This window comes from Neofelis nebulosa, chromosome 5 (genome assembly GCF_028018385.1).
Source record: "Neofelis nebulosa isolate mNeoNeb1 chromosome 5, mNeoNeb1.pri, whole genome shotgun sequence".
Classification (NCBI taxonomy): Eukaryota; Metazoa; Chordata; class Mammalia; order Carnivora; family Felidae; genus Neofelis; species Neofelis nebulosa.
In genome coordinates, this window is record NC_080786.1 from 30,136,231 (window position 1) to 30,163,903 (window position 27,673).

General features: G+C 47.2%; 1 protein-coding gene across 1 annotated transcript in view; it reads right to left on the minus strand.

Moving 5' to 3' along the window:
• SLCO2A1 (solute carrier organic anion transporter family member 2A1) overlaps nucleotides 1-19,228 on the minus strand; it is an 83,653-nt gene extending 64,425 nt beyond the window's left edge. The window contains exon 1 of the mRNA XM_058729942.1: nucleotides 18,702-19,228. Within this exon, the coding sequence (XP_058585925.1) occupies nucleotides 18,702-18,797 (96 nt within the window). The 5' untranslated portion in view covers nucleotides 18,798-19,228. The remainder of the gene's footprint in view (nucleotides 1-18,701) is intronic.
• Between the last annotated feature and the right edge of the window lie 8,445 nt (nucleotides 19,229-27,673).

A 27,673-nucleotide genomic window follows, 5' to 3' on the forward strand; every position in this document is an offset into this window, starting at 1 on the left:
GTTTACCTACAGGATTTAATTTTAAGCTATAAATATCATTAATTCGAACACCCCTGACCTCAGCCCCTGAGAACATTTGCCATTTCCAAACTACCTGGGGGAATAAAAAGAGATTGAAACGTCACTCAGCCTGGTACAGCAAGTCTGTGGGCCCAAGGCACCTCCGGAGATTCTCTGAATTCCAACGTGTGGCTGGTCATGTTCCTCCAGGCTGAGCACACTGCCCTCTGCACCCTCCCCATCCTCCCTTCTCCGTGGCCCAGAGGCAGGTGTCAGGGCCTGAGCTGCACAGCCCTTGGCTTTGCCTCAGGCTACATGTAGCAAGAAGGTCCCCCAAGTTCCTCCCATCAGTTGTGGCTCCACTTGAGAGACCCCCGTTTCCTGGGAATCATTTCAGTTTACTGGGATCACTTCCCATACGTCACTTTAGTGACTATCTTGGAGACAAGGATATCACAGACAGTCCAGTGACCTCTGATGTGAATCAGTGCTCCGATCTGTGCCTTGCCTCAGAATAGAGGTTCTGGAATTTCAGGGTGCATGAGAATTAGAAAGAGGGCTTGTTGAAACAGCTGGCTGGGCTCACCTCCAGTTTTAGATTCAGAAGCTCTGGGATAGGGCCCAGGAGTCTGCATTTATCACAAGCTCCCAGGTAATGTTGATGCTGCTAGTACAGGGACCACACTTAGGGAACCACCGCCTGAGACTCACGTAGGTCCTCTTGAGCTTTAACCTAAATCTTTCCTTCCAGATATCTCTTTCCTGGAGACAAGGTCCAACCTCTGTATGCAAGTCCATTACCAAAAAAAAAGGGGGGGGGTGTAAAATCGAGAAATCTCATGATTTCTCAGCATTCCCCTTGTGCATCTGCCCATCTGACATGAGGTGTCCTCACATGGTGTGGCTCTGGCTGTACTGTTGGTAGAGGCCGGCACACCAGCCCTGACTGTGTACTTTTGTCCACCTCCCCATTCCTTTGACTCCCCCATGCCACCTCACTAGAGTTGTCGGAGGCAAGTGCAAGGGAATGTGTTTTCATCATCCACACCTGGTGTGTTTTGGCTGGGATTGCTACCTGTAGGTTTCAAGACTCATGAATGAAATCATCAATAAGCATCTTTAGATGGGAAAAGATTAAGCAAATACTTGACGCCTACCAGCTGCAGCCCTAGGAGCAGCAGACATGAGCTCACCCACCTTTCCAACACGGCTATCTACTCATGTCTGCAGCCCAGGGGCCTGTGACCTCAACAGAACAAATACTGATAAGCAACATAAGAAAGGAGTATCAAGGCACTGGTGACATGCTGGGATCTGATCAGCGTAGAGGAGGGAAGAAGACTCCAGTTATGGGAAGTGGATGGAAATGGATGGAATGCCTCATTCTAGGCCTCCTTGCAGCAACTCACCCCAAAGTATGCCTTCCTCCCCTCAGTGATCTCGGCAAAGCCCCTCTGGCCCCTGCGGCACTCCTTTTGGGGTTGTCTATTGCCCGGGAGTTCTCACATTTCTTGGAGCCCTCTGCCTGCTGTTGCCACATTCTGTCATGTACATGTCCTGAATGTCACTGCCCTTTGCCCCTGTGACAATGTTTTTGATGTGTCAGTCTGGCTAGGCTTCAGTCCCCAGTTATTCAGTCAACCATTAAGGTAGGTATTGCTGTGGAGGAAATTTGCAGATGTCATTACAATATATAGTGAGATGACTTTAAGTAAGGAAGATTATCCTAGATAATCTGGGTGGGCCTGATTCAATTAATCAGAGGGTCTTAAAAGCAGGTGTGAGAGAACAAAGCTAGAGAGAGGGAGGGAGGGAAGGAAAGAGGAAGAGAGAGAATGAAAAAGATAGATGCTCCCTGAACAGGAGCTTTCGCCCAATGCCTGTGATCATCTTTTCCTGAATGCCTGCCCTATGAATTTTGGAGTTGCTTATCCAGCCCCCACAGTTGTATAAGCAAATTCCTTGAAATATAAATACATATACATACATATATGTGTATCTTCTATTGGCTCTGGTTTGATTGAACCCTGAAATAGACAAAACAATGACCTCCCCAGTGTCTGAGCACCCTAATACTCAGAACCTGTGAACACATGTTGCCTTACATGGCAAAAAGGACTTAAGTAGATGTGATTAATTGTTTTAGAATAGGAGATTATTCTGGATTATCTGGGTGGGCCCAGTGTAATCACAGGGTCCTTAGGAGGGAGAGGCAGGAGGGTCAGAGTCAGAAACAAAGGTGAGAGAGAGAGAGATTTCAAGATGTTAACTTGCTGACTCTGAGGAGGAAGGAGCCATAAGCCAAAGGATTAGGCAGTCTCTAGAAGCCAGGAAAGGCAAGGAAACAGATTCTCCACAAAAGCCTCCAGAAGGACCACGGGCCTACCAACATCTTGATTTTAGGTCTTCTGTTCTCCACAACTCTAAGACAGTAAATTGGTGCTGTTTTAAAGCCACTACATTTTATGGTGATTTGTTCCAACAGGAGTAAAAATCTAATACAAACCCTGTTCCATCCAGGACGCTTCCCTTTTCCCCCAGTACCAGTGCCTTCATTCAGGCTACCTCTTTTCCCTCAGCAGGACCACATCTCCTTTTCAGTGTCTGCTATAGCGTGTTCTCTTCCTTTCCATAGGAAGTCTCAATCGTCTTGTCTGCTGAGCCCTCCTCCTGAGACCAGCACTGCCTCCCTCTTTCTTTTAGAGAAGGACCCTTATTCAACCACAGGGTTCTAGGAGAAGCCGTCAGTCAGAGGACCTTGCCCTGCCTCAAGGAGGGTACCTGACCTAGCTAAGCCAGAGTCCTTCCCCAGGATTATTTCAAGTTGGAACTAAAATGAAAGGCCACAGGAATGCTGGTTGCTGACCATCACTTAGCCATGAAGACAGACATTTACAGTGGACGATAATGGCAATGACGTTCAGAGAAAAGTACAGAGGGCAGAGGGAGCCCAGCTGGCACTCTAGTCCACCTGCCCAAATCCTTTGCATATTTTTCTATTGCAGTTCTTGCCTCTTTCTTGTCAGGAGATCCTATACAATCTAGATATTGGTCTCTAGTCAGTTTTAGACATTGTAAGCATCTCACAATCTGTCATTCTTTTTGCCTTAACAAACTCTTCTTTGTTATTAAAGTAGATAAATCTTCTCTTTAGTTGATATATCTCCTGATTTATCTGCTTTTGTCCTTCGATTTTCAACATTTTCTTTTAAAGAGCATGTAACTGGATTCTCTCTCTCTCTCTCCTTCCCACCCTCCCTCCCTCTGTCTGTCTCTGCTCCTGTCTCAATCTAGTCTGAGATTCTCTAGCTCTGAAATGGTGAGAGTGGCCCATTTTCATGTGTTGTAATTTCTGACAAATCTAGATGTATATCTACCTCATTTTATCATTTTCTGTTAATGATTATGCATACATTTTAACATACATAACTGACAACAAAGTTAATTAATTAAAAATTAATTAATTTTTCCACTCTCCTCCCAAACAAGCCAAGGACTTATGATTTTAACTCCAATTTTCCCTTCTAATGTTTCTTCCCTCCATAAATCATTATTTTTTGCCTACCACCAATTAATAATTACTACCACTTTTTGCATCCTATCCTTTTTTGTGTTTCATTTCTTGCTTTATGTATTTCACCCTTCTTTATTTTAGTGAGGACTTGTGATTAGTAAATTACCTGCTTTTGTTTGAAAAATCTCTAACTTGTCTCCCTGAATTATTTAGTTATAAAATTTGAATTTGGTGGCAATTTTCTCTTAGCATTTTGAAAATTGTTCCATTATTTTCTAGTATCTATTATTTATTTTGGGAAGACTGGTGTTGGTCTAATTGCTGATTCTCATAAGTAGTCTGTAACTTCACCATAGAACTCTTAAAATTATTATTTTTACTGTTCTGCAGTTTCAGTATAATAAGCAGAGGTGTGCTCTTTTCTTTATTAATTTTTTTTAAGTTTATTTATTTTGAGAGAGAGAGAGAGAGAAAGAAAGAAATACCAAGCAGGCTCTGTGCTGTCAGCACAGAGCTGGATGAGGTGCTCAAACCTACAAACAGTGAGATAACAACCTGAGCTGAAATCAAGAGGGGGTCACCCAAGGACAGAGCCACCCAGGCTCCCGGAGGCATGCTATAATTGTAAATTCCTGTCAGAACTTATGGTGCTTTCTTTATATCATGGTGCCATACGTGTTCTCAATTCTGGAAATTCTCTGTCATTTCTTCAATAGTGTCTGTCACCTATTCATTCTACTCTCTTCTTTGTTGTTCATTTCAGACCTTCATTGCACTTTGTCCTTACTGTTTCCATATCTCTTACCCTGTCCTTCATAGTCTCCGTTTCTTTATTCCTCTGTGCCATATTTAGGGTGACTTCTTCAATCTTATCTTCCACTTGCTAATATCATTAAGCGCAGGTGTGATTAAGTTAAGGGTTTCAAATTGGGAAATTATCTAACCTGCTATTTAACCATTCACTGAATTTTTACTTTCTATATTTTTTTATTTCTAGAATTCCCACATTTCTCAAAACTGCCCATTCATTTTTCAGAGTATTTGTTCTTTCTTGGTATTTTCTATTTCTTCCTACACCTCTTTAAGCATTTTAATATAGTTTTTATAGTCTCTGTCAAAATGTTCCATTATCTCAAAATCTTGAGGTGCTAATCTCCCCCATTGATATATTTGCTGCCTGTTGTTATGGTGGGTCATTTCCTTGTGTAACTTTTTGTTGTAAGCTCCTCTTCCATAGGCAGTCTTCCCTTGGGGATTCCGGTTGGTCTACATTATAGAAGCATCCTTCTGGAGTGGTTTCACTTTTGCGTCTACCAGATGGCAAAGAGTTATCACCAGCCCCCTAACAATTCTTATGCTAATTTATTTGCTTAGAGATTCCCATATCATGTGGATAGCATAAATTCTGTTTTCCATTCCATGTGGCACAGACTTGGGGTTTTGATTTCTTAGAGGCATTATTTTACCCAGAGGTCCTGTTAGAGATCAGCCTCTTTGCTGTCCCTAGGGTGGTGGGCAGAGTTTAATAAGTTCCCTTCTCACCAAGGGGCCAGCTTTAGGCATAAGTCTGAGGACCAGCTCCCCATGTCATCGTTGCTATCTGTGTGATTACTAATACCCAGTCTCCATTAGGGCTTTCTTCAGGGTTTCTTTACTGATCCAGTCATACCACACACACTTTCCCCCTCGATCCCTGCTGCAGGGTCAGCTGGTACACTCATTGTTTTGGTATTCAACTCATTCTTCATTTCTTGCACCTGAAAATTTCACTTTCTTGCAAGCTTGGCTATGCATTTAAATATTTGGTGGTGTTCTATTTTATGCAGTGTCTCGGTATTCATAGTATGAAGTCCCCTGTTATGTGAACCCATCATGCTGATGGAAGCCATAATTCACTATAGTTCTTTATGATCCATCTTATCCTAACTAGCCAGAGCCTTTAAAAGAGTTACCTTGTATGATTTGCAGCTGTGTTCCCCATGGAGAGATTATATATCAGAAGTATGAAGGTGACTTTTTAGAATCTAGAGTTCCTGGCCTCCTATGTATTAAGCAGAATCCAGTTCTGTCTCTACCACCTTCTCCCTCATAAAAGCCAGTTCGGTACCCTCCTATTTGACACATTTTGTAACTACATCTATCTGTGCATCTGCCCACTGTTTATATCTCTCATGAGAGCATAGCCCACTCTTTTTCGTTCATTGTTGTATCTCCAATGGTTGATGGTAAGTGATCAGTAATGACATGGTGCGTGAATGAATGAACAAATGAATGCATCTCAGGCAGCCATCCTGACACCGTTCTTGCCCTCAAAGTTCCGAAACTCCTGCTGAATACACCAGCAGAGTGCTATCTTACAAACAGTGGATAGTGAATCAAGGCTTACCAAATGACTGGGTGAAAATCCACCCAGGGATGTCCCCACACCTTCCCAGGTATAAAAGTCCAGGCTCAGGACCAGACCCCAGGCAGCACTTAGCAGTTCCTGTCCCAGCCTCTATCCTCACTGCCTCCTCCTCAGGCCCTCTCTTCCTTCATGGCATGGAGCCCATCAGATATACTCACTTCCCTAAGATGTTTGGCCATCTTTAGGGTTAGATTCCCAAGCTCTGAGCCAGCCTCTCAGAGTGGGCACTAGAAGAAAGAGAGGGAAGCAGACAAACACCTCTCAATCTTCCCAAAAAAGAAAATGTTCCATAGGTTGACCTCTCTCTTAGAATTAAAGTATTGTTATCTGACTTTATCTCCAACTCTGAGGAGCCATAGCACTCAAATGCGGTAACAGATTAATAATGCAAGGGGGACAGTGATGGAAACTGCAGGAATGGTCTTTCTAGAGAAGCCCCTGCCCCTGCCTGCCATCCTGGCTTCATCATCGGTCCCTCCTCAGGTACGTGGAGACCAGAGGTATAAGATATAATGGATATAAGTCCATTATATGGATATGCAGTCCATCTTATATTGCATTTCATATATCACAGCAGAATGTCTCGCTGCAAAGGGGATTGTGGGGGTCACCACAGACTAGAGTTTTTTAGTTGGCAGTTTTTTCTAATTACAAGTCCAGGACCTGTTTACTGCAGAAAAATGGAAAATACAGAAAGTCACAAGGAAGGAAAATAAAACCATTTGTAGGCTTCCCACACAGAGAACTATCTGTTTGGCTATAGACCCTCTTCAAGTCTTCTTGTGACTTTTAAAAATGTGGATTATCTCTACATCTGGTTGCCTATCCTGCAGCCTCTGCTTAACATTATAGAATGAACCCTTCTCCCAAGTTTAAACTATTCTCAATAGAACTTTAAAAATAATTTGTATATATGCTACAGACGGATGTCCCCTGATGTATTTGACTCTCCAGTTGCTAGATATACAAGTCACTTTGTCATTATAAGCTTCTGAGCATTTGAGTCACATGATAAAATATTGTTCAACTGACTGGGTTTCCATTTATTCTTCCAGGAAGTGTTTCTAAGCCACTTGATGGCCACCCCTGCCCCAAGCCGAGTCCCTGGTCTAAGTGCTTGTGTGATGTACAGCTGGAGTATCTGTCTAGCCTTATCAACATGGGTGAGGGGACATGCAACAAGGAAAGCTGAGGGGGATGCCTGGGTGGCTCAGTCGGCTAAGCATCCAACTCTTGATTTCAGCTCGGGTCATGATCCCGGGGTGGTGGGATCAATCCTTGTGTCAGGCTCTATGCTGAGCATGAAGCCTGCTTAGATTTTCTCCCTCTGCCTTTCTCACCCAGTCTCATTTTCTCTCTTAAAAAGAAAATAGAAAAATAAATTAAAATAATTTATTTAAAATAAAGGTTCAGGTTTTATTTATTTTTATTTATTTATTTTGACAGAGATAGAGAGAACAAGTAGGGGAAGGGCAGAGAGAGAGAGAGACAGAATCCTAAGCAGCCTCCATGTGCTGTCAGCACAGAGCCTGATGTCGGGCTCAAACTCACAAACCGTGAGATCATGACCTGATCCAAAACCAAGAGTTGGGCGCTTAACTGACTGAGCCATTCAGGTGCCCCTATAAAAAAGGTTTAAGAGAGGAAAGCTGAGGCACAAAGAATTACAGGGCTACCAGTGCCAAATTTGGCTTGGGAAAATAAAATACTACAGACATTAGCAGCCCTGCTTGTGTCTGTTGGTATGGAGGACTGAAGTAGCACAGTCTGGCTCAGCTGCTTGGGGTTTGTGGTGTGAAGCAGGCAGCAGTCATAGAGAAGAGAATCATAAGACAGAGTTCCCAGATACCAGCTTTGTCACTGTGTAACGTGCCAATTCCCAGGAGCTTCCTGCCAGTATCCTCCCCTATAAAATGTGGGTAATATGCACCTTGGAGCATGGGAGGGAGGCTTTAGTCAAGACAGCATTTCTGAAAGGACCTAACCTTGTCCACTTATTATTTCACTAAATTTGGCACATAATGGGTTCCCCCAAATACATGCATTTGCATTCACAACTAAATATCCCAATGCCCCCATATATTGCCCATATGTATGTGCCCTAATAAAATGTATCCATCTATGTTATGATAGCTCAGAAAATTGTATCATAAGTTTTGCTAATAAAAATGTGTTGCTGAGGGTGGGAATTCTGAATTTGTGATTTTAGGGCATCCAGAATAGGTTTGTCCCCACTCCTTGCTAAGTTTACATATTTATATGTTAAATTTATAGGTTGACTCAGTGGGACTGTGCTTTCCTGGGATGCTGACTATGAAGAAGAAGGAGTCTCAGGCGAGTCTAGAAGGACAGCCTCCTGATGGCAGGGGCAATATGAAATGAAATGGACAATCACAAGGCTATGTAGACTCACTTTCCAAGTCAGTGACAAGGTCCAGGGGTGGAGATGGTCCAAAAGACAAGGCTGGTTCTACAATAATTTGGCTCTGCCACTTGGGATGGGAGGGATGTATGGGGTGCATCCTTGGAGTACACTCCACAGGTATGTTCCTGTTAGCATTAGGCTAGATCCCTCTCTGAGGGTCTATGCTGGGCCCTCTGGTAATAAAGTTAGAAGGTAAGTCCCCAGTGTGCCCCTCGTCTACTTCCTCCTAAGAGATGTCCTCTAGTTGGAGGCCAGAGAGTAGACGCAATGATTTATCCAGGGCTCTTCCAGGTTTGGCATGGACACTCCATGAAAGCCCCAAAGTCAGGGGGAAGTGAGAGCTGGGGAGTGAAAACAGAGGAAGTTAGGGGTGAGGAGAAGGAGTGTGAGAGACAGGTTGGGGCAGGCCTTGGAGCTCATGAGGGCACAACAAACTTGCAGGGCCTGATGGGTGGCGGTCCCCATCATGGGAAGATCTCTGCTGGTTCCAGAAAACTCAAGGCCCACCAGCCTCCACACAGCCCGAGGGTTCCTCATGAGTACTGACTAAGCTGACCAAGCAGTGACTAGAACCAGCAAGAAGACCTTTGTGATCTGGGACAACAAGAATCAGGGGTCATACATGTCCCCTTAACAACGTCCAACTTCAGAGCCTGTTCACCTTTCAGAGGAAGGTAGCCCAGACCATCTGGCTTTCCATTTCAACCCTGCCTAGCAGCTTTCCAGTTAGAGGGACTTATGGGAGAGGGGAGACTGCTTTCCACTGGAAACATCGAGAGAGTAGCCAGGAAGAGGGGGTTCTGCTAGCTTCCCTCTGGGGATGTACATGGAAGGATAGGGGCAGATTTTGGCTCAACACAGGAGAGACTTAAAGACTGTGGAGCTTCCAGTCCTGGGCCTGCCTTGAGAGGGGGTGAGTTCCCCATTACTAGAGCTATGCAAACAGAGGTAAGGACATCTTCAAAAGGATTCCTGCTTCTTTGAGCAGATGAGCTTTCTTATCACTTTCAATTCTGAAATCCAAATATTCTATAAGCCAGGAAGTACTATCTTTCTACATGTCAGTTTTATCATGACTTACATGGATTCTACAACATGAGAAGTAAAAAATGCTGTAGAAATCATGATAAGCAAGGAAGATAGCAGGACCTCGGTGTACAGACAAGGAGTCATGGGGCTTGCTGCTCCATGAGTCTGCCTCCAGTGTCCTGGTTCCCGCTTCTCCTTTCTTTGGAAGACTACAATCCCTTCCTACCATAGATCCTTGAGGATTATTTCTATCACGGACACCATCCCTGACCCTCCCTCGGCATCTCCACTGCCCCACAGAGGGTGGAAGTCCATTTGTGTACAATGTCACAGCAAGGGAGGCTGTAGGGGACCAACTTGTCCCAATTTGCCCAGAACTTTTCCAGTTTTAAAACTGAAAGCTCTGTGTTCCAGAAACTGCCTTCGTCCTGGGCAAAAAGAGGCAGTTGGTCACATTGAGAGGCAGGGAATTTACAGGCTATCATTTATGGGAAGCTTGGGAACCTCTTAGGGAGCCAAATGCCAAAACAGTAATACCTGGTACAGAGCCTCACACAGTGAATGCTCAGTAAAGGCTTCTGAGTGAGTGAGTCCCAGGCTCCTGCACCAACACTCAGCTCCCGCCAACTCCCTCAAAAGCACTGAGGATCAAAGGTAAAGCAGGAAGTTATCAAAAAGGGCCTGAGGCAAAAGGCAGGAATGATGTAAAACGGAATGAGAAAGTGGTCAATTTAATCCCATCCTGCAAACTCCTTGGCAGTCCAATAAGCAGGGCAAGAGTGGCTCTGGAAGCCTGCTGTCCTCCCAGCCCCTTCCTTCTGCCACCATCCCTTTCCCCCAAGGTCCACAGGGACCTCAGTGCATTCTCTAGCTGGCTCCTCTCCTGGGGTGTCCCACAGGGCTCAGCTCAGGAGCTGTCTGATATCCACACCCCATGTCTGTCCCACTTAAACTTTCTAGGTACCTTTCCCTCTGTGCCTCACAAGCTGGCTGAGTGAACTAACCGGATAAACTAGTTTTGACTTGAGGTCTACCTGTGTTGTGTTTCCCAAACTTGGTATGCCCTACCTGCTAGTCACATCTGGGAGACATGAGCCACATACAGCATAGCTTCTGAGAGTATCAATGTTACTCCAAGATTTGGGGGGAAATAGAACATATTCTTTGGAAACACATACCTATACTGTGGAGGAAAATATAAAATTCACTTGATTTTAAGATTAAAACATAAAATATCACAGAAATGTAATGCTCACATCACAGTTCATCCCCTTCATCCTCTTGTCTACCCGTACGTGGAAACCTGATCACTCTGTCCTAGAATTCAGGGCATCTTGGTGAGGCAGTTTGAAAAACACTAGCTTACTACAGCCCTCTCTGATAACATCTGAGTCTTAACTGAGGTCCTCTGTGCTCTAGGCCAGCATCTCACAAGGATGTTAGATGGGGCATTCTTCAGAACATAAGTAGATATTACCAGTGTTTGAGTAAACAAAAGAAAACTTGTTACCAGGACTCCCAGATTCCTACAGAACTCAGGAACTAAATTTGAGGAACTAGCACACTAAATTTCTAACAAAGGGTTAGTCTGCCCATTTTTGGGGAGGCAGGGGGGCAGCCTGTGGGGAGCCAGCACCGATCCTGACCAGACTGAATGTCCCAAAGCTCATCTGGGATTTACCGTCCCAGGCTGGTGCTGCTCTCCGCCCCCGCCCCACCCCACCAGCCACGCCAAGAGCCTCCAGCATCTCCTCTGAGCCTCCTGAGTATCCCGCTCAACAGGGCAAAGAGGCTGGGAGGACAGGCTCTGGAAGAAGGCTGCTCACTGGAGTATCCACCTGTCCTTCAACAGCCAGAGGACACTCCCTGCCTTGGTTTCATTCCCCACCCTGGTCAAATGTAATCCATCCCAAACAGGAGGACACACCCAGAGAATCAGGGTCCTCTAAACTGAGAGAGCTGGGGATTGACCAAAGATAACCACCTAGCCTGCACCTTCCACTTCTGCCAGGCTTCATAGCAGGTCTCCCAGCAAACCTCAGACCCAACTGGCCCTGCTCCCAGTCTCATCTCCATCAGCAACTTAACAGATGAGAATCTGAGAACTTACAAGAACCTCAGAGATCATTGAGCTCAGGCTCAAATGTTTACGAATGAGAGAATCCAGAACCGAGAGGCATTCTGTGGCCATGGGAAGAAGAGAACTAGGGAGCGCGATGACCCTGGGGAGGGAATTCCTGCTTGCCATTTACTGGATAGGTGTTCTTAAATGAGCCTCCATTTTCTTAAGTATGAAAGAGAGATGCTGAGCACCCCCCACCCCTTGCGAGGCCTGGTTGAGAGTAGAAAAAGTTTAGGAAACTTCTTTTCTTGATTAACAAATCAAGTTCAAGGGAAAACACAACTATTTAGCTAAGCCCAGAAGAAAAGCTGGAGCACAGAAATACACAAGGTCCCATCCAGTTACTAAAAGCAAGCTTCAAATTTGTCTTTAAATCTTCCCAAAAGGCAAAGTAGAAGGGAAACTGAATGGGTTATGAAGTATGGTAACCATAAGATAAACACATACCACTGCAGACTGAAAATCAATCTTCTACCTGATCCTGATATCAAGACTTGCTGTATAGATACAGTGATCAAGACAGTGTGGTATTGGCAGAGAGATATACACATACATCTATGAAACAGAACAGAAAACCCAGAACAGATCCACACAAGCATGGCCAATTGGTTTTTGACAAAGGAGTAAAGGCAATTCAATAGAGTAAGGACAGTCTTCTCAACAAATGGTTCAGTAGCAATTGGATACCTATAGGCAAAACAAAAACAAAAACAAAAAACAAACAAATAAAATAACCTTGACCTAAACTTCTTACGTATACAAAAATTAACTTACAATGGATCATAGATTTAAAGCAAGGTTATAAAACTTTTAGAAGAAGACATAAGAGAAAACTTTCAGGAACTAGGTTTGGTGAAGAGTTCTTAGACTTACACCAAAAGTAGGATCCAGAAAATTAAAACTTGATAAATTAGATTTCATCAGAATCTAAACAATGTTTTCTGTGACAGACCCTATTAAGAAGATAAAAGAGGGGCGCCTGGGTGGCGCAGTCGGTTAAGCGTCCGACTTCAGCCAGGTCATGATCTCGCGGCCCGTGAGTTCGAGCCCCGCGTCAGGCTCTGGGCTGATGGCTCGGAGCCTGGAGCCTGTTTCCGATTCTGTGTCTCCCTCTCTCTCTGACCCTCACCCGTTCATGCTCTGTCTCTCTCTGTCCCAAAAATAAATAAAAAACGTTGAAAAAAAATAAAAATTAAAAAAAAAAAGAAGATAAAAGATAAGCTACATACTGGGAGAAAATACTTGCAAACCACATGCCCAACAAAGGACTTGTATTTCATATATATAAAGAACTCTCAAAACAATAGTAAAAATTCCAATTAGAAAAAGGACAAACTATAGGAACAGACATTCCAATAAAGAGCACGTACACATGGCAAATAAGCACATGAAAGATGTTCACCATCACTAGCCATTAGGGAAATGTAAATGAAGACCATGCTGAGATGTAACTACACACCTATTTGAATAGCTAAAATAAAAAATAATGACAACACTTGGGGCGCCTGGGTGGCTCAGTCGGTTAAGCACCTGACTTCGGCTCAGGTCATGATCTCGTGGTTCATGAGTTCAAGCCCCGTGTCGGGCTCTGTGCTGACAGCTCAGAGCCTGAAGTCTGCTTCAGATTCTGTGTGTGTGTGTGTGTGTCTCTCTCTGCCCTTACCCCACTCGCGCTCTGTTTCTCTCTCTCTCTCTCTCTCTCTCAAAAATAAAAACATAAAGAAATTTTTTAAAAAAGTAATGACAACACCAAATGCTGGCAAACATGTAGAGAAACTGGATTTCTCCTACATTGTTGGTGTACATATAAAACTGTATGGCCACTTTGGAAAAGAGTTTGGCAGTTTCTTAAAAAAAAATCAATATGCAACTACCATACTACCCAGCAAACGCACTCCTGGGTATTTACTCCAGAGAAATGAAAGTTTATGTCTGACCCAAAAACCTATACCTGATTGTTCATATCAGCTTTACTTACAATAGCCCCGAACTGGAAACAACCCAAATGTCCCTCAATAGGTGAATGGTTAGACAAATCACCGTACATCCATACCGTGGAATAAAGCTCAGCAATAAAAAGAAACAAACTATTAATACAAGCAACATCCTGGACGGATCTCAAGGGTATTAAGCTGAATGAAAAAAGTCAATGTCAAAAGGTTACATATTGCACGATTCCATTTATACAACATTCTCAAAATGACAAATTACAGTGATAGAGAACAGATTAGTGGTTGTGACGGTAGTCAGTTGGAAGGGGGTGGGCATGACAACAAAGGAGCAGCACAACAGAGATTTTTGTGGTGACAGAAATAGTTCTTGTGTCTTGAGGCAGTGGGGTGGTGGTTCCATGAATCTATACATGTGACAAAATTGCAGGGAACTATACACACACATTATAGCAATGTCAGTTCCCTGCTTTTGGTATTATAGTGCAATATGTAAGACAGAACCTTTGGAAGAAACTGGGTGAAGAGTATACAGGACATCTCGGCACTGGTTTCCTATGAATATGGGATTGTTTCAAAATAAAAAGTTTTTTAAGAACTCAAAATAAATCAAGCATTGTCTGGTACTAAGAACTCAGCTTTCTCCCATGGTCCCTCAAAAGGAGCCCCCAAGGACCACAGTGACAACCCATCTGTGCTAGTCCTGTGGGGTACAGACAAGTGTAAGTTCACACAGCTATTTCTTCATGTCCTTTATCAACAGAAACTGACAGTGCAATGCCCAAGTACACAGCAATGATCTTATGATGTAAAATGGGGGCCAGACTCGCCCAGCCCCAGGCAAGGTCCTCCGACGGGTCCATTGCCTGGGACCATCCCGAGCTTCTCAGCTCCACCACGCCTAGCTCTCTGGCTTTGGCACACAACTGGAGCTCTCCACAGGCCAGTGCCTCCACAGGCAGAAAGTGGGGTGAAGCAAGGGCTGGGAGTGGCTGAACCCATGAGACAGCATAAGACCAAGCAGGGATGTGAAGAGGGAGAACAAAGAGGGATGAGGTCTACCCTGGGGACCATGCACATTCCTCTGCATTCCATAAACAGGGCAAAAAAAGGTGAGGGAAAGCCATGGTCCCAACCCAACATCCCAACATCACATCCAGGTCTTCGAGAATGGAAAAAAAGTCACTGTCACAGACAAAAGAGAGTGATGAGAAAGAGATGAGCTATCCATAGTGTGAGACATAAATCACCTTCCCTTTGTTCTGTGGCAGTGTAGGTCACAGTTCATCGCCAGGAGAAGGGCTCTGAGCATTATCACAGGAGGAAAAGGCTCTCAGTGACCTGTGACCCCACCCAACCAGTTCCCATTGGTCTCCCCTCCCCCGACCCCCACACAAAAGCAGGGTGGGCATGCCAGGCCCTCTCAGGGGATAGATGAATGCTGTCCTCATTCACATCAGAGAAACACCCACCAGCCTGGGGGAGGAATGGGCACCTCTTAATCCATGAGGTCTGTTAAGTAATTCTTTAGCTCCAGGGATTCTCTTGAAAGTGTTTTCCCCACTTGTGAGCATCAGTTTGGTGGATATAGCACTTTCCTCTGGAAACCAAGAGGTTAAGCCCAAGATGCCTCCCCACAGTTGGGGGTCAAAGGCCTTAGGAAGTTACAGACACAAGCCAAAACAAAGCACTTCTTCCTCATTTTTGGGCTTCCCTCCCAGATCGGAGGTCCCCAGGCCACTCAGGCCAAGCTGTGACATCTGCCTACCCTTTTCTTCACCACTGTACTTCCCCTGCCCTCCATTCGCACTGGACTCTCCCTCACTGATGAGATATGCACTATTTCCCTAAACTGGGACCTGGGGTGTGGGAGTTCGTGAAATTTGGGCAGCAATTACCAATCATCTACTCCTTTTATAAGATAACCTCAGTTTGCCCCCCAAATTTTCATTTTAAGAAGAAACAGATCTCTTTGAGGCTGCCAGGATGAGTTAGCCACAAAGGCTGTCTCCTACCTCCCCACCCACACCCCCATAATCAACCTGAATCAACCTGTTTTTAATTTAGAGTTCTGGATGTTGAACTGCTCTCTCTGACAATGACTAGTGAGCAGGTCTTCTGTTTCTTAAGAATCTTGTAAGCCAGAGGCAATTGAGAATGTCTCCAGATTAAACACAATTATATTTACTACTACAGGAGGGCATACAAAAACCTCACCCCATAAGTCAGAGTTGCCCAGCTCTTTAGGGGAGAGTTATGAAGAATGAAAAGGTGTAATGAGCCTGTTAGTGACTGGGGATATCCATCCTGCAGCCACCACAGTGACCCCTGCTCACAGCTGGGATGTGAGCGTCACCGGGAACTGAAAACAGTACTGACTCTGGGAACAACTATACATACAGTATCCCTAAGTGCTAAGCCAGAATTGAGCAGCACTGTGTGATGGTGAGGGCAGGGTGCATGGTGGTTAGAGTCTCTGACCCTGCAATCTCACATATCTGGTTCCTCTACACTCCACCCCTTTTTGGCTATGTGTCTACACCTCACTAAGCCCAGTTTTCCTCATCATTCATGGGGACAGTAATAATACTCACTAGATAGAATTGTACTGAGGATTACATATGGGTGAAATATATCCAAAGTTCTTGGTACATCCAGATGGCTTCATTAGTGTTAGCTACTATTACCTTTATTTTGGACATGACTGCTAACTATAGTTTCTCTTAAGTATGCCTCATGTGAGGCATAATTGGTGAAACAACAGATCCTAAATGATATTTAAACAAGCAGTCCTGTTTGTTGAGGCAAGAACTGACATTTTATTGATGTCAGTCCTGGAGAGTCTTGCATGGTTTACAAAACCCTTTTCCTACACCTCATCCCACATAATCCTTAAGGAGCCCCATGAGGTAGGGATCATTCATAGTACCTGCTTTTTGTTTTTGTCTTTGTTTTTTGTTTTGTTTTGTTTTTTTAAGTAAAGGTTCTGCAGTCCAGGAAAGGTAAGAAATGCTCCCCTTTGTCACCTATTTAGTAAGAGGTTAGATTTAGAGGTGAATCTAAGTCCCCTGGCCTCATTCCCTTCCCTTAAACCATACGGTATGTGGGGTTTTGCAGGAATGTCATAAAGCCAATTGGTTACTCTGTCCCAGCAATGAGGAACCCAGAAAAATGATGGGTCCTTGGGCTGGGCATCCCCTGTTATCCCCCATGTCACAAAACATGTGCCATCCATACCCCAGTGAGAGAGTGCAGGGCGGCCACTCAACCAACCTCTCATTGGGAGGAAGGAATCTCCCAACAAATAGCAACCCCCCAAACAACCATTACCACCCCCCTGGAAGAAAAGGCTTAAGTGAGTTTAATGGAATTACAAGCCCCAGATTTGCCTTGAGGTATCCAAATTGTACCTGGTTTCAGGTTGATTAAGTGAAGCTAAGTGTAAGTCTCTCCAAACTCTGGTCTCAGTGTTACTATGGATCAATGGAGGTAATAATTAAGAGAATTTGATTTTTAGAGTTAAGAAAAACTCTTAATTGGTATGAGCCTTCAGGAGGCCAACTGGCCTGGGTCTAGGCCTCAGTCACTTGTGGCTAAATCATCAACATGTGATAAATTATCTCATTTTTATGGATCTTCAAAGAAACTGCTGCCATAAACTCATTTTAGGGATTCAGGGTGGGTCTAAATGAATCAACCTCACTGGGGGGTTACCCTTGCTGTCAGGAAACTGTTCTGGGACAATCTATCCCTCTTGCCCTTGTTGGTGAAAATAGGGAGAGTTTGCCCCTACCCTGGCTCTTTCTTGGGCCTCTTTCTTTTCAGACCACCCAACTGTTGCTCCCACCCTTTCCTCCCAGTTCCTAATTTATAAACACCAAATTTGTTACAATTCTCTACTGAAACTTCTCCAAGACTCTTCTGAATGGTGGGACCAAAGCCACACACAGTGTTTTGGCCATCCAGGTCTAGCCAAAGGTGAGGCAATTTGAGGATTATCTGAAACCATCTCAAAATGTCTATGTCATATTTACATCCAACCATGGAATCAACTCAGCCTTTATTTATTGTGGTGTGGGGATAGAGCAGAAGCAGAAGTGGGGATCCCAGCTCCTCTGCTAACAATATGAGTAAATACATTCGTGGGATTCACTGTGACCTCCAGATCCCTTTCTGTTCAACACTCACATCATCAGTTCACAGAGACACTCCTCCCAGACCATCCCTTTAATTGCACCACTGGAAGCTTTACCTAGCCCCATCTGACTGTATGATTGTTGGAAACAACTTCTCTGCACCATACCTAACCCCCCCCCTCTTCCCCCACTGTCTCCAAGGAGCCCTCATGTGGACTCTACAGTCCTCACCATAGCAGCTCTGTCCTCTCAGGACGTGTACTTCTAGGTCACTTCTGCTCAGGTAGAACCAGTTTAAAAAAAAAAAAAAAAAAAAAAGCCTGTTTCAGGCTTCAACTGTTCCAGGCCTCCCTGGCCTGGTGAGGAAGCCGTAAACATTCCCGACCCCCTGGGGAAGAAAGTGTCCTCACCATAGAGCCACTCCCCATAACTTGCTAGGGGAGAGGCACCTGCTTAGATGTTACTGAACATACCGCGAGGGCCTGCTGCTTTCCTGGGGCCGTTTCCAGACCAGGAAGCACGCAGAGTTGGTTGCCAGCCCGGGGGAATTCTGAACCCTGCGCGCGGCAGAGCGGTGGGGTAGCGGAGCCCCTGTACCGCTGCTCGTCGGGCAGAAAAACATCTCTTCTGCCACTCACCCCAGGATGAGTTAGGCTCTGCCCTCCATCTCAGAGGAACCACAGCCTGTCACCCGGCACCTCCAAGCTCACCCCTTCACGAAGAAACTGCCCTCAGGAGACCTAAAAAGTGTCCCGCGAGATGTTCTTTTTTCAAAGAGGAAGACACTATCCGACCAGAGTTGAACCAATAGGTACTGTCATTGTCCTGTTTCTTAACCCCGACGAGGGCGTGAGTGTGAGCGCACACACACACACACACACACACACACACACCCGTGCACACACGTGCGCACAGACACACGCGCGCACACACTCCCAGAAAGAGATCGCCAGTCCAGGCGCCCCCAGCCCGCAGCCAGGCCCGCAGGGATGCTTCGCAGAGCGCGGCACTAAGGGCTGACGGGGAGCCCGGGCGCCCCCTCCCCCGCCCCGGGCTCCCGCAGCACCCCTGCCCGGGCCCGCCAAAGGTGCGCCCGGAGGTCGAGGGTTCTCCGCTCACCTTAATGTTGCTGAAGACAGAGCGGGGACAGCGTCCGGCTTGGCGCGAAGAAGCGTCGCTGTCCTGGCGCGCGCCAGGCTCGGGCCAGAGCCCCATGGTGGCGGCCCCCGCGGGGCGGGACGGCTGCAGGCCCCGGGCGGGCGGCGGGGCGAGCAGGGGCCGGGCGCCTTGGGCCGGGGCGGCCGCGCGGGTGGCTGGTGAGAGCGGCGGCGACGGCCGCAGGAGGCTCGCAGCGCGGAGACTGCGCGAGCGAGTGCGCGCCCAGAAGTTTTATAAGTGGCCGCCGCCGTCGCCGATGATGAAACGCGCTCTCCCTCCTCCCTCTTTTCCTCGGCTGTAGAAGGCTCTGCGAGCCCCCGCCCCCGCCGCGGCCGCCCCTCAGACAGGTGTGACGCGGCGGCTGGCCGCGCGTGACTTCGCTCCCGGCCCGGGGTCGCCTCTGCTCCCGCAGCTTGGCTAGGACCCGCGAGGCTTGACCGCCCCGGAGAAGGTCCCGCCTGCTGGGGAGCCGGGAGCGGCGGCCCGGGGGAGGGGAGGTAGTGGCTGGAGGGGCAGGGGACGATAGGAGGGTGGGGGCGCCTGAGGGACTGGCGGGACGGGGGGTGTAGCGGGGACCGACAGGCGGGCGACTGGAAGGGACCGGAGAAGAGGTTGGCAGGACTCCGGGGGCAGGAGGAGAACCGAGGGGGTGCTGGAGGGGCCAACGGGAGCCAGGGAACTGGAAGGGAGCGGGGTTTCAAGAGGAGAGGGGTGCAGCGGCGCCCCTCCCGACGCACTCGGGGAGATTTACGGAGCGGGTCTCTGCTTGTTTGCACTTGCCGAAAACCTGGGCTCTCGGTTCCGGTGATGGCTCTGAGACTCTCTGAGGCTGTTTGTGTCGAGGACTGATTTATATTTAAACTGCTCTTTGCGCTGGAGAGGGGGCAGCCCGGGCAGGGCCCGAACTCTCTGGACCTGAGCCAAGGTAAACTGCGGGCGCTGTCAAGTGTCAGCATGGCTGGGTCTGGCCTGAAGTACTTCGGGCCAAGAGAGAGGACCCCCCGTGGACATACAGGACGCACCCCACTGGCCTCCTTCTCAGGGCTGGAATAGAACAGCAGCTTTATTTTTCCCCCAAGACTTTTTCCACTAGAATTCCTACTGCAGAGAAGAGAAAGAAGGTGAGACTTTTCAAGAGAAGGATAAGAAAGTTATGCCAAAAGCAGCTGCAGTAATGAATCCAATTCTGGAAGTATTTTTCCAGCTCCCTAATCCCTGTAGTCTCCTGATGAGCCAACCTCTGGAAGCCCACCCTGTCTCCTGGAAAAGTATAAACCCACCTTCAATGCCCAGGAAACTTTGGCTAAGACAAAGACCCACAGGATGATGCCTTTCTGGGCCTGGTCTGGGCTTGTCCTCTGTCTGTGGGCTTCCCCTATGCACCTGTGGTCCAAGAACCCTGGACACAACAGCAGGCAGTGCTGGAAGAAAAGCCATTGGACAGTGGACCGCCTCTGCCCACTTCATTCACCCACAGAGTAAAGGGTATCTAGAGAGGCTTTCCAGAGCCCTGCAGCAGCCTCAGACCCCAGAACAGGCAGGAAACTCCAAGTCACTAGTCTGCCCTCTTAGAGAACTTGGAGCACAATGATGGCTGCCACCGAGAGCACCCAATGTATGCTGCAGTACTCACAGTGTATTGTGCCAGGCATTATGTTGGGTAGCCACACGCGTGATTCCATAGAACCCCAGGGTTAGCAACAATTATAGGTACGTATTACTATCTGGATTTTATAGATGATGATGCTAGAGAGGCCAACTAAAAAAAAAAAAAAAAAATGAGTGAAAGACAAACAGCTAGTAAGTGATAGAGCTGGAACCCAAGTCCAGCTTTGCCTGATTCCAAAGCCCAGACTTGAAGCACTATGCCCATTGAAAAGTTACCTATTCCAGCACACTCATTCCACAAGTAAACCGAGCAGAGAAGGCCGAGGCCACAGGCACACTGCACCTGTGATAGCTAGAGTTTCTTCCTCAAACCCTGAGTGAGGCCTTGTCATGGTCCTCTGATAGAAACCCAGGGAGAGTCAGCTTCTCCAACCCTCATTTTATCCTCCTCCATGAACCTTACCCTCTTCTGGGTAAGGTTGTCAGGACCAGCATCATCTCCAAAGGAAAGGCATATTCAGAAATGCTCCCAGATGGTTATCTCTGCCTTTATCTGCTCTTACGAGGGGGGGTTAGCTAACTGTAATGGAGACCTAACCAAAGTGGCTTCAATGAGATTAATTTGCCTCTCATAATAAAAGCCTGCTAGTAGGCAGTCCAGGGGTCATGACCTAGGCCCGTAAGGATTCTTTAATGTGTGGCTGGCTCATTGTCACAAGATAGCTGCTCCACCTCCAGCCTCTTCTCTTAATTCCAAGAAGGAAGTGGAAGACAGGAAACAGGAAGGGGTTGTGCTCACATCAGGGAAGCAAATCTCTTCCGTGCACGCTTAGCTACCAAGACTAGGTCACATGGCTACCCTCTGCAAAGGGGACTAAGAAATGTAGTTTATGCTCTTGCTACCTCCTGAACAAAATTGGGGTTCTATTAGGGAAGAGGGGAGAAAGGATATCGTGTATTAAACTTACAGTGTCTGCACAAAGAGTAACTGATTTCCTAAAAGCACCCCCAGGGTCTGTTTCCAAGACCCTTCCCAAATCCTTTGATTTCAGCAAATATTTCTTAACACTGTAGAAAAAATAAAGCACAAGGACAGTTCCTGACTTCAAAGACTCCATGGTCTCAGGGTGGGGAGCAAGAAAAGAAAGCATTATGCGTTGTAGAAAGAGAACATAGCTCTCTGTTGTGCACAGACGCTATGGGGGCACAGAAGGGGGCCCTAATTCATTTTGGGGCAGGAGGAAGGTTTCCTGGAAGAGGAAGGGATCCTCAAGCTGAGACCCAGGGACTAGAAAGTTTGGGACAATTAGGGTAAGATTTATCTAAATCTGCTCCATGATTTCAGTCTGGCTGGAGACCCAGGGACAATGGGAATGTGATGAAGAGGCTGGAACATTGAGTGGCATGCTAGGAAGTGTGGGCCTTATCCCCAAACACAATAGGGAGCCAGTCTGACAGCTGGGTAGGAGAGCATTGGGGCTATCCGTGGAAGGAACCCCAGGAGCTATGATGAGGATGTATTCTGCAGCAGTTGGGGAGGGTGGTAGGGGAGAGAGAAAGATGTGAGAGACATTGGTAGGAGATGGCACCCAGGTGTTAGTGAGGGAGATGTTAGGGACAACTCCCAGGATCTGATTGTATTAGTGATGCCAACCCCTAGCAAATAGAACCCAGAAAGAGCAGCAGCTACTGGGGAGGGGGCGTATGCAGGGACACCCCCCCCCCTCCCCCCGCCGGGCTCATTTTGAGTTCAAACTGCCTGGAAGTACATGCAGGTCTAGATGCCCAGCAGGGAGGTATAGGGGTTCAGTGCTCAGGGTGGGCACTGGACTAGAGATTGGGTCTTGGACATCCCACATGGAGGTAAGCCTCGGGAACAGATGGGTCTCCCAATAAGAATGTGTTGACAAGAAGTAGGTCCAGGACCGGCCACAGCAGTATTCAGAGGTGGCACAGATTATGGACCCAGCAAAGCAGACAGAGGGAAGAGCCCAGCAGGCAGGAAAGTAAACCAATAGAGAAGCGGTGCTTCAAAGAGAAGGTCAGGAAACACATCCAGGTTGTGGAGGAGGGAAGATAAGACCTAAGAATGGCCATTGGGCTGGCCACAGGCTGGCATTGAGGACCTTGGCAAGAGTGTTTCCAGTGCGCAGAGATCAGAGTATGGGAGTTGAGGAGGAACTGCAAAGGAGCTATCAGCAACTTTCCCAGAGTTGCAGAGGGAAGAAAGGGAGGGAAGAGCTTTGGGCTCTCCTCTCTGCCTGAATCTCCTGCTTTCTCAGGTTTCGTGCTGGACCAGCTGAAGGTTCACACCTCCCAGCTTTTGCTCATGCTGTTCCCCCTGCCTGCACTGCTTGCCTCACAGTACGTATTTGGCTTCTACCCTTCAAGAGCAGCTCCTGTTACTACCTGTTCTGGGCTTCTGTAACAAGAGTAGAAACATGCCTTGCATGGTGCAGACCTGTCACATACATTATCCCTGCTTTCTCAGAAAACTAGATGTCATTATCCTCATTTTACAGATGAATAAACTGTAAAGGCTCAGGGTTCTTCCCTAGTGCATACAACGTGTCTCTGCCTTTTTTATCACAGGTGACAGTGGAGACAATACATATGGTGGTTAAGGGCGCAGACCTTATAGTCAGACATAGATGCCGACCACCCTTCTCTTCAGATGTGTTTGTTACCTTAGAGGGCCTGTTTAACCTTCCAGATACCCAGTGCCTTCTCTTTAAGATGGAGATATTAATGTGCACCTTCCGGGGCTGTTATAGTGTATAATGAGGTGTCAGTGCTGGTATCTGCTCTTGCTGTGATGGTTGGCAGTGTTGATGGTAATAAGTGTGCTCTATATCTCTTTTTCTTTTTTTTTTTTTAATTTTCCTTTTAAAGTTTATTTATTTTTGAGAGAGAGAGAGAGACAGAGTACAAGCAGGGGAGGAGGGGCAGAGAGAGAGAGGGAGACACAGAATCTGAAGCAGGTTCCAGGCTCTGAGCTGTCAGCACAGAGCTTGATGTGGGGCTCAAACTCACAGACTGTGAGATCATGACCTGAGCCAAAGTTGGATGCTCAACCAAGTGAGCCACCCAGGCACCCCTATATCTCTTTTTTCTAACTCAGCTGTGAGCTCCTTGGGAGCTTCTCTGTTAATTCTCTTTGTATCCCTTATTTGGCCCAGCATATCTTGTTGCTTAAAAATGTTTATTAAATGGAATTGAGCTTAACTGAACTCCAAAAAGACTCAGTGACTGGGAAAGGTTTCATTGTCCTGAGGCCTCCAAGCCACTGTCTCTGTCAAACCCCCATTGCCTGAAGCCATCCCTTCTGCCCACACCTCACCCCCAGGCTTCTTATTGTCAACCTTGTCCTCATTGATGGCTGGCATGGGTCCCTTGGTAAGTTAATCAGTACACAGGCCACACCCCCTACTCCTGCAGCAGCTGGTGAGGGTCTCCTGGCGATTTGGATACTCAAGTGTGATCATGAATTAACTCTGGCCACCTGGCTCCTTGCACATATACAGGCATGGAGGAGGACGTCCCCAGTGACTGTCCCCCCTGCCCCTGTGACAGGTAGAGGGCACATCTGCAGCCAACTGCTCTACCACTTTGTCACTGTCACCGGTGGGGCAGCCTGCTTCCCTTGTGGGCCACCTGGCCACTAGTTTATATTTTTAATTAACAAACACACAGTGTTGACTGTCCATGCCTGAGACCAATACAGTGTTGATTCATCTAATCCTTAAAACAACCCGATGAGAGGGATTACTTTTATTAGTGCCACTTTATATGTGGAGTGAAGTAAAATAACTTACTTGGGGACACATAGCTAGTAAGTGGCAGAGCCAGGATCCAGACACTGGCAGCCCAGTGCAAAGCCCCAGCTCCTGGGGGTTCTTATTCACAGAGACTGAGTCATAGCAGGCAGGCAGGCCAAGTCCAACCCCCCACCCATATGATGGTCTTTTAGGGGTCTGAAGCTCATTTTGGTGTCTTGCCCATCCTTGCCCCCTCAGAACCTCTGCTGCCAGCATCACTGGCCTGGAATGCTTTCCTCAAGTGAGGTCTGAGCACAGGCTGGGGCCGCTGGGGCCCTCCTAGATCCTGCTCCAAGATGCCACTCCATTCTGCTCTTCCCCACTATGCACATCCCATTTTTGCAGCACGTACTGCGTGCCATTCTCTCTTCCATAGGGCCCACCCTGTACTCCTTCAGCCCCACATCTCCCTTTCAGGACCTGAGGCCAACCTTGCCCTCCCCTTCCTTGAGAAAATGCAGTGAGATGAGAGAAGGGCACTGCAGTGCCAGGATGTTCTGCCTCCTAGGACCCCAGCTTCTCAGCATATTACCTGGGGTATAGCAATCCTTGGCACAGGCAGGGGACCCGCAGTGGGTGGATTTCCATTTGCTTCCAGGAAAGACTTCTCAAGGCCTGGCTGTGCTCTTTCCTCTGAGTCTCACTCCGTGGAGGTCACTCTCTGCTTTGGCAGGAGGCATGGTAGGGGCAGGAAAAGGAGAAACCTAAATAGACCTCACCCTGCATCCCTCCCATGTCTGTTCCCTGTGCGTGACGAGCCCCAGCCTGCCCCAAGCCTCTGCACCCCACCCACCCCCATTCGGGTCATACCAGAGGGATACTTATCACAGTCTGTCATCCTGTGCTGGCTCATCACCATGCCTGTGTGACAATCAGCCATTCCTGGAGAGCTCAGACTTCACCTCTGCCTCTTGATCCTGCTGGGGTCCCACATAACACAGTCGGTGAACACCTACATCATCCTTGGCCCTGTTGCAGCCCAGGACTCAGTGGATCCTGTCATATGAATGTTACCAAGTAAACAGAAAACCAGGGCCTGGTCTCTGCCATGATGCTTGTTTTGTTTTTTTTTTAAACTTTGTTCATCTTTATACTTTTTCAAAAATAATTTAACTGCATCTTAACTCTACTAGGAGAGAGAAAAGATGTTTCATTCACCCATCATTCCATACTGCTATTTAAACTTTGCTGAATTTTCTATTTTTTCTAATTCTTCACAATGAGTATGTTTTTACTTAGAAAACTCACAGAATACCATTTGTGTCCTACTTTTTAACAATAAGTATTGTTCTGTGTTGAGAAGGGCTCATCATTCTTTAAATGGTAAGGAGGAGTTATTTATTTTATTTTTTTAAATTAAATTTTAATTAACATACAGTGCAATATTGGTTTCAGGAGTAGAATTCAGTGATTCATAACTTGCATACAACACCCAGTGCTCATCCCAACAAGTGCCCTCCTTAATGCCCATCACCCTTTTAGCCCATCCCCCACCCACCTCTCTCCATCAACCCACAGTTTGTTCTCTTATCATTAAGAGTAATGAGGACTTATTTAAACCCTGCACTGGTGTTGAATGTTGGGGATGTCTCTAATTTTCATCTTTTACAAATAACAACTTGCATAACTTTTTGCAAAAAAAAAAAAAAAAAAAGTTTGCCTTGGGACTGATTGCAAGCAGTGTAATTTGAACACATTTAGATATTTTCCTCTGCAATGTTCAAAATCAGTCCTCATGCTGCATTTCTACTACTTAGGTCCCTTCTTCCTCCCCAGTGATACCCCTCTCAGCCCCTGTAGAGGAAGACCAGCACCACTCTCTTCCAGCTGGAGAGTCCACCTAGGCACTGGGGACCCCAGGGTCTTCCTTATCCCCAGCAGCCCAGACAAAGGCCTGGAGCTCAAAGAGCCAACTCAGAAGCTGATCCAAGGGTGCTATGAGGTGTGGCTGCCTTGATCCAAAATCCTGTTCCCTACCCCTAGTTCTGTAAAAGGAACTCAGCACCCAGGACTATAGGTCAGAGGCCTTGTATGAGAACCTTCCTGGGGACTGCTGGATCCCTCATCTGTATAATCAGGGTATTGGACTTCATGGTCAAAAGGGGGGTTATCCTCTTATGCTTTCCTTGCTCTGTCAACTTGCTAGCTATGTGACCTATGGCAAGTCACTTAACCTCTCTCGGAGGCACTTGCCACTTAGAGGTGTGTGAAGAGTGAACCGGACTCACAAGCCCTCAGTAATGATCACTGTTATAATGTTGTTTTGTCCTAACTCAGCAGTGCTTCCCTCATGGGTCCCTGTTCCTGCTCAGCTGTCCCCCACTTTTCTCCTTAGGAGGGCCTACTTTCTGCATAACAACATCTTCCCAAAGGCTTCTGCTCAGTAGAACCTGAGAGACAATCCAGCCCCCTAAGTGAGCTTGTCTGGAGCCCTGTTCTCACCTAACATTGGGTCCAGGAAGAGACGCCAGGATTAGGTCTCCTCCCAGGCCCTGCTGTCTTCTCTCCTCCCCGAGACTTCTCTGCATTCACATGGGAGAGTCTGGGAGTCCCAGTCCCAGCCCTGGCTTCCACGCCTCTTCCCTGGGAGCCCAAGTCCTGGGCTCTGTTGTGGCTGCAGTGTGGACGGACACACGGACACACACACACACACACCCTCACACCCTCATGGACAGGCCTCCTTAAAGCCTTCTTGGCATTTCCTGGTTGGAGGTGCCCCTCCCTTCCTCACCTCTCCCTCACCTTGTCCACAGCAGGGGCAGTCCATGGAAGCGTTTGTGAGGGAAGCATCTTTTCCATTCTGTAAATTTCCCGCACAGCCAGTAGGTAGTACTTTGGTAATCACTCTGGGCCACCTGTATCCGGCCCTGTGCCCTCTCCCTGGTTCTGAATCTAGGTCTGGGCACATGCTCCCACCTGACCCACCCTCGCTTCTGACGCTTCTGGAAGGAATCTTCTCCTTTTCCCTTTGTCTTGCTTCTTGTCCCTCCCCTTCTCCCTTTCCTTTATTTATACAGGTCTGCAGCCTCTTCACTTACAGGAAAGGTCTCTGCTCTATTTCCTTCCCTTATGCACCTCTGCATGCCCTCCCTGCCTTCCCAGGTCCTGTTTCTCTCACTCGGGGAAAGGGAACAGGTGACCTGCCTTGCCAGGCCACACCCTCCCTACACTGTTTGGACTGACCCTATATCAGTGGATTGTGAGCCTTCGGGGCAGGGACCAAGTTCAAACACAAGTACAGATAGCAGGATGCCACACACTGGAGACAGAGCAGGGACGACAGTCAGAAGAGCTTGCCTCTCCCCTCTCAGGCAGAAGGGACTGGTGGGGACATGCTTGTCACACACTTTATTTCCCAGTTGAACAATGCTTGGGATGAGGGTGGGTGCTGGCAGCCAATGACTGCTCTGATGATGACCTATTCTGCTGCTCTGTCCTTGCCCTTTGTCCCACTCCTAGCCTGGCTCTCCTAGGCAGCATCAACTGCTTTCTCAGCTGTAAAGTTCG